At 40.5% G+C, this 6656-nt stretch overlaps 1 protein-coding gene across 1 annotated transcript; it reads right to left on the bottom strand.

Moving 5' to 3' along the window:
- Positions 1-537: 537 nt before the first annotated feature.
- Positions 538-5474, bottom strand: ptger1a (prostaglandin E receptor 1a (subtype EP1)). The gene is made up of 3 exons (XM_014971977.2): positions 5123-5474; positions 3363-4264; positions 538-1491 (listed from the first exon to the last, which is right to left on the bottom strand). The coding sequence occupies exons 1-3, from the start codon at positions 5229-5231 to the stop codon at positions 1222-1224; spliced, it is 1281 nt and encodes a 426-aa protein (XP_014827463.1). The 5' UTR covers positions 5232-5474; the 3' UTR covers positions 538-1221.
- Positions 5475-6656: the final 1182 nt, after the last annotated feature.

Below are 6656 nucleotides of genomic sequence, written 5' to 3' on the forward strand. Positions count from 1 at the left end.
ATTTAAAGTTCTATGTTGTTTTCCATCTTTAACCATCTCTTGTTATTGAGTTCTAACTAATAAAAATCTCAACAGACAACATGAGTTTTTCAGAAATGCACCACATTTACATTGAAATCTTACTGGATGTAATGGATATAAGAAGCATTTGAAAAGAGCAAACAGTATTTTATCCAAAAAAAAAATATCTTATTTTTAACCTTCTCCCTGCTGAGCTGGATGTTTATTGTACTTCTGACGTAAAACACTGGTAGTCAGTCCACTACACACTGACTCAAGCTCTAGTCAAAACATTATTCTTATATGTGTTTCAGATTTATTAGATTATGATCTCTGTAACCTTTGTGGATTGTACATTTGCTAAAACATATCTACTGAAAGTGAAGAACATAAACTGAGCAGGACATCTCTGTTGGAAATTTTTTTAAGGAGAAAATGTTGCTCATTGCAGTCATAGGGAAGCTGCTAGAGGGTTTTCAATACATTTACCTCTTTTGCAGCTCTTCAAAACAAGACAGGATAAAAATAAGAGCAGCGTTTTAGAGTAAAAGCACATTGTATGGTTTTATTTACATTCAGTTTAAAGTGTTTTACATGTTCTCAAACTGAAAGTAACATTCAAGTATTAACTCATAAAAACCTTATTGTTTTATACATTGAGGTATAAAACACACAAAATAATACTCAAAGTCAAAATTACATGTGAACATTGGACATTCTGTAATAAATTACATTCAGTAGAGTACTAGCAAAATGCTCGATTATTTCTGGGTTTGCTCCAAAGCGCCCTCTGATGTAAGTCTCAGAGCTTTCAAAGCTGGTCAAAGTTATGATAGATTAAACTTTTCCCTTTTACAAATCTTCTAGTTTCTGCAAGGTGTGGTTAGGGCTGAATTCAGATTAATCTTTATAATTTCATTATTTACATAGAGAAATAAGGAATATTCACTTTTTCAAAGTAAACAGAGCATTTATGATATTTTGTGCAAAATTGCAGCCTTAGCTAGCTTGCATTTTTCAGGTCAGAGAAAAAAACATGCTGGTAAACAGAGTGGAGTTTGAAAAAAAAAAAACCCTTGATTGATCAAGAAAACCTCCAATGCTAGACTGCTTCCTCGTCATAGCAACAACGTTTCCTCCTTCAACTGCTGTTTCTGTATTTACAAAGGTTTGTGTGTTCAGTGACCTGCTAACATAAAAAAAAAAAAAAGCATTCTTCGCTCAGACTTGCTGAACTTCCTTCTGGTCCAAGCTGGGGAAGAAGCTCTTCTCCCAGCGACCCATCACGGTGTCCTTCAGGCCCGCCTGGCACTTTACAATGAGGTAGATTTTGCGGAGCACGGTGCGGCGCAGCAGGATGTAGACCCAGGGGTCGAGGATCTGGTTCCACGTGGCCAGCCTCACTCCTATGTACATCAGAGTTTGGTAGTTGGTCAGGTTTTCACCCACAGTTCTGCTGGAGGAATGGATCACCGACATCAGAGCAAAGACCTGTGTTGTTGGTCAAGAAACACATTCCTTATTTGTTAATCTATAGATTAAAATGTGTTACACATTAAAAACATGAAATAAATCAAATTAAAAAGAAAAGAAAAGAAAAGAAAATTGAGTTGTTCTTGTTTCAAAAGTAATTCTGAAAGAATTTTGCAGTTTTGGGTCAAGTTCTGAATCCAATCAGGCTCATCCAGTAAAATCACTTTCACAATGACAAAGGGTACTTTTGACTCAAGATTCACTCAAAGCATCATAACAGTTTCATTTGCATGTTATTTTTGAAACAAGTAACTGCAGAAGCACCAATATTGATCCTTCTGCCATGTACTTTTCATGGGCTGCATTGTTCTGTAATCCAGATAGTAAAAACTAAATACGCAATCCAACCACTTGTGTTGTTGGTCTTTTGTGACCTCTGAAGCAACTAACAAATGTTTCTTCATAAAAAAAATACATTCACGCCCTTTATTGCACGCTGTTGATTAACAGAGTCAAATAATAAAGTACAACATAAAGCTGAATCCATTCAGTAAAAAGACATTCTGTTTTCTTAAAGCTAAATGCCAGAGTCTGCTGTAAAATCAAACACTATAGTTCATTACATATAGAATAAAAAGTGATGTTTGTTTTTTCTGTTTGTTTGCTGTTCTGTTGCGTATTTATATTTGGTCAAAAAATAAAAACTCAAGAACAAGTTTGCGCTCACGCACACCTTTGGTGACATCACACTGACCTGAGTCCTTGTGATTTGTTCCATTTATTCACATTTTTTTACTCACATCCCTCCTTTAGAGGTGTCTTCCAGTGTTTTATTTACTTATGCCAGCTCAGTTCTAGTGCTTCTCGTGATGTCATCGGCCCCCGTACACATAAAGCAAAATTAACAATTTTGACATCACGGTTTTAAAAACTTGGCTCACAGCCTTAGATCCAATTCGGTTGAGGAGGTTCTGGTGCAAAAAAAAAAAACAGTGTGGACCGAAGCACCAGATCATATTGAGCTCACAATCACAATGATTCATTTTGGGCCATATGGATGGATAACAGGGAGACTGATCCAGGGGATCCAGCTTGAACTGAACAGAAAATAAATTGCACTGTTAACTGTTGGGCATTTCTACAAGTTCTCCTGATGCATTGGTAAATTTTCTTCTCCCGAGTCTAAGAACTGCAATCAATAGAAACCTAAGTACCGGTGATCTTTGTCAAAAGTTCTGGGTTCACTTAGAAATATCCGTATTTATTATTACAAATATTTCCGTAATAAAACAGATGGTTGCTGGAACACAGCAACCATCTGTGTTCCAGTGGCACATTTTGGTAGCTAATCCAAGTTTGTCTCGATGAAGGGCTAATTGATCATTTGAAAAGCCTTGTTAAATCATGTTAGCACAGCTGGAAATTGTTGCAATGATTAAGGAAACTGACAGCTAAAATGCCAAAGGTTTGCAGGGCAGCAATTGCTGCAAACAGATTCTTTGATGAAAGCAGCTCACAGTTTGAAGAACAAAATGATGATTTCAAGTACAAATACAAACTTGCAAATGTCTCTTGATTGTGCTTCCTTTTCATTTTGCAACTCGCGAGTGTTCTTGGAACAATCTCCAGCAGTTCACTCAGTCCCTTTGTCCCAGTCTTCTTTGTCACGTAACGTCATGTCATGTTTTGGCTCCATCAGGTAAAGCAAGTCATTCAGATCTTTAAGTAGCAAAACATTCTCAGATCATAATAACATTACCATGTTTGACCTTTAGTATGATGGGTTTTTTTTTTCTGAAAGGTAATATTTGCTTTAATCTCCTGTAACAGAAGGCATGTCTTCTAAAACAGAACAACTCATTGGAAAACTGATTTTTCTCGTAACATACCAGCAGAGGGCTCCAGCAGATGCATGAGGTGACCATGATACCAACCAGCTGAACCACCATCTCAATGTCATGGGAGCGGGCCGAGTGATGGGAGCCGGGCTGCCTCCTGATCCGGGCCAGCACCAGCGTCAGTCCGCTTATTGTGTTGCACACGAGAGCCACAGCCAGTGAGGTCAGGCCGAGTCCGGAGAACAGCGCCACGAAGGCCACGTCCACCCCCATGGTGTCGTTGAGCACGTTGATGAAGCACCAGGTCTTTGGTTCCTGATAGGTGTATGAGCCGAGCTGGAAGCAGGGCAGCAAGGCCACACACAGTGCTGCCAGCCAGATGATGGACAGGCAGACCTTTGTGCGAGTTTTGGTGACGAGGGACGAGTGCAGCAGCGGTTTGGAAACGCCCAGGCATCGCTCTGCGGCCATGGCGCAGCCCATAAACAGAGGGCAAAGGCCAAAGAAGACCATGCTGCCACCTAGGAACTGACACATGCTATCAGAGGAGTCCTCAGTGCTCTGTCCACCGGTGAGGTAGAGCCTCAGGACCAGGGCACCTGGAATCACATGGCCAAAGAAGTCTGTGATCACCAGAGAGGTGGCAAACAAGAGGAATGTAGCTTTGGAGCGCCGCCGCTGCAGAGAGTAGGCATTGACCAGTATGAAAAGAGCCACCGTGTTGGAGATGATGCCTAGCGACATAGGCAGCACCACGCTGATCACACCACTGGTGTGGTTCTGCACAGCAGTGACATTTTCCTGCTGCTGCTCCATGGCCGTCACCATGGCCTCCACCACAGATGCACTGCCATCGCCCCAACGAGGAAGAAGCGAGGAGGGTGAGGAGTTAAAATGCCTCAAAGCAAACATCTCTGACCTCTGAAGTTTATGGGGTCCATTGTCAAAGCAGGCTGCAGGAAAAAAGGAAAAAATGTGCAGTTTTTAAAGTAATTGGATGTAATAAGGGAAAATTAATGTTTCAGATCTTCCAACACACTTTGATATCAGGCAAAGAACATGAGTGATTACAAAAATCTATTTTTTTAATGATGATTTCATTTATTAAGAGAAAAAAAATAGTTCAACAGAAGACATGTAGAACAGTCCAAATGTTTTTCTCTAGCACTGTATGCACGAAAACCAATAAAGATGAAAACCCCTGCATGTATGATCAGTGGGGCTGTCAGCTGTAATTTTGGATAATTTAGCCGAACTCTCTTTACCTCAAAAACACCAAATGAGGGAAACACACTCTGAGAGCAATGTTTTTCAGCACTGGAGTTCAGACTCCGAGAATCCAAGAGGAGCAATGAAGCAATTCTGGGAGCGATAATGACTTTCATATTGCCAGCTCTCACGTTCAACCAGGCAAGTTTTATGTTCTCTTTTTATTGTTATTAGAGCACTTTATTAGAATCTGTCCATTCAAGAAAACTCCGCTATTCATTGTTTAAAAAACACACTCAATTCATTATCTATTTATTATATCCATGTCTTTATATTGCTACTAACCTGCTACGATCTCTTTCAAATTTTGTTTTTTATTAATATCAATCTGATATTCCGACATAATGTGACGCAGATCGACCAAAGAAACGGGTGTACTTAGCTGTCGCACTTTACAAAATGAAAATATATAAAACCCAGTTAAAATATTAAATTCATGCTAATCGCATTTCTTGTCTTTTAACAGAAGCTTTTTTTTTAGTTTCACCCAAAAAGTTGATCATTTAATTTCACCGACAGCTAAAAATAAGAAATTAACTCACCAATAAGACCAGAAAGTATTTCCAGAGCGCCTGAATCTTCCTCGACCTCTCTCTCAAGCAGTCCACGCCGTCTAAGAACTACTGGAAAATGCGTTTTCAAAAGTGTCATAAGTCATATTTTTCCTCAATAAAATCCACCGCTGCTGGGGTAAGTTAAGCAAAGAGTCGATGTCCTTCGAGGCGCACTTTTTTTTTCCTGTGTGTTTTTCCTCTGCGAGCTCGGTTCGGCTGACCGACCATGAGCTGGAGGTGAACGGAGCATTCTCACTGACGCTGAAACGCCGTCTGGGGTTTTTATAGCGCGCTTCTCCTCTGCCTGTGTGGGCGTCTCTGCGCGCGCGCCCCCACGGCCAGCTCGTGTCTGCTGCAGCGGTCTGTTTACGTTAAGTGCAGCATCAGCCAGCGTAAGTTCAACCTGTTACTCACCTTATATGCTTCACTAAAATGACCTCAAAGAAGATTAGGTCTGTTTTTATCTCAGCACACACACACACACACACACACACACACACACACACACACACACACACACACACACACACACACACACGCACACACACACACACACACACACACTTAAGTGCCATCCTCAGGTCAGTAAATGGTTAAAAAGTCGCTGCTGGTATCAGTTTGTGGTGAAGATGCTTTTTTAAGCTCTTGGATCGATTTGTAGAGGTTCGGTTCCATGCATTATGTTTTCTTGCTGCTCCATGCGCAACACGGCGCTCAAAATAACCTCCGATACAGTAGCAGAAGGATCCAGCGCTTAATGGATGCACTCGGTCAGCGGCCAGGGAGGTTGTCAGTTTGAGAGACTGAATAAATGACCTCAACAAGACAGGTTAAAATATCTAAATCTATAAACAACAGAAGAACTCATACAGGGCACCTTAGATACTTGACAGGGTGGTGAAAACCTTTTTGGTTAAAATATTGAGAGAGCAACATCCATCCTCTAAAGAGATCCAGATGTTTCTCAAGGACACGGATCTCTGCAGACACATCTGGCGAAATATGTCATGTTGTGTCTGTTTGAATGAAACCAAGAAGACATTTATGCCCCTTTTTACTGCAGACTGGAAACAGGTGGTCCTGTTTGCTCTAATTTTACTGGGACCTGGATCACCAGCTGTAGTTTGAAAACGGACTGAATCAACACTTCGAATTGGCTGCTGGTGCACAGGAAAGGAGGCCAGACGGGTTTGGGTACTGACCAAGTACTGGTGAGATTCTGTTTCAGACAGACATGAGAAGGAAGAGTTTATATTGCAGGCTTGTGTGGCGGCATAAAGCTCTGAAAGTCAGCGTTGGATGGAGTAGTAGCAATAGTCAGATAGATAAGGTTCTCCAAATTTACATTTTCTAATAAGGTAATATGCAGAATAACTATTGAAACACAAAACACTCACCAGCACAATCCTGATGGTTTCTCCTTCAAAGTCCATATATTAAATAGTTGTGGAACTACATAATAAACTTAAACTGTTTATAGAGTTGAGTTTCTCTTGATATTATTTCTTACAACACTCATATA

Source organism: Poecilia mexicana, unplaced genomic scaffold (assembly GCF_051168715.1).
Source record: "Poecilia mexicana isolate PSO_F unplaced genomic scaffold, ASM5116871v1 scaffold_1, whole genome shotgun sequence".
In the NCBI taxonomy this organism is placed as follows: domain Eukaryota; kingdom Metazoa; phylum Chordata; class Actinopteri; order Cyprinodontiformes; family Poeciliidae; genus Poecilia; species Poecilia mexicana.

Excerpts from the sequence above, each read along its gene's own strand:
- ptger1a (XM_014971977.2), bottom strand. The coding sequence starts at position 5,231 with ATGACACTTTTGAAAACGCATTTTCCAGTAGTTCTTAGACGGCGTGGA. Across the intron at positions 4,265-5,122 it reads AATACTTTCTGGTCTTATTG|CCTGCTTTGACAATGGACCC; the intron begins GTGAGTTAATTT and ends TTTTTCCTGCAG. Across the intron at positions 1,492-3,362 it reads TCTGCTGGAGCCCTCTGCTG|GTCTTTGCTCTGATGTCGGT; the intron begins GTATGTTACGAG and ends CCAACAACACAG.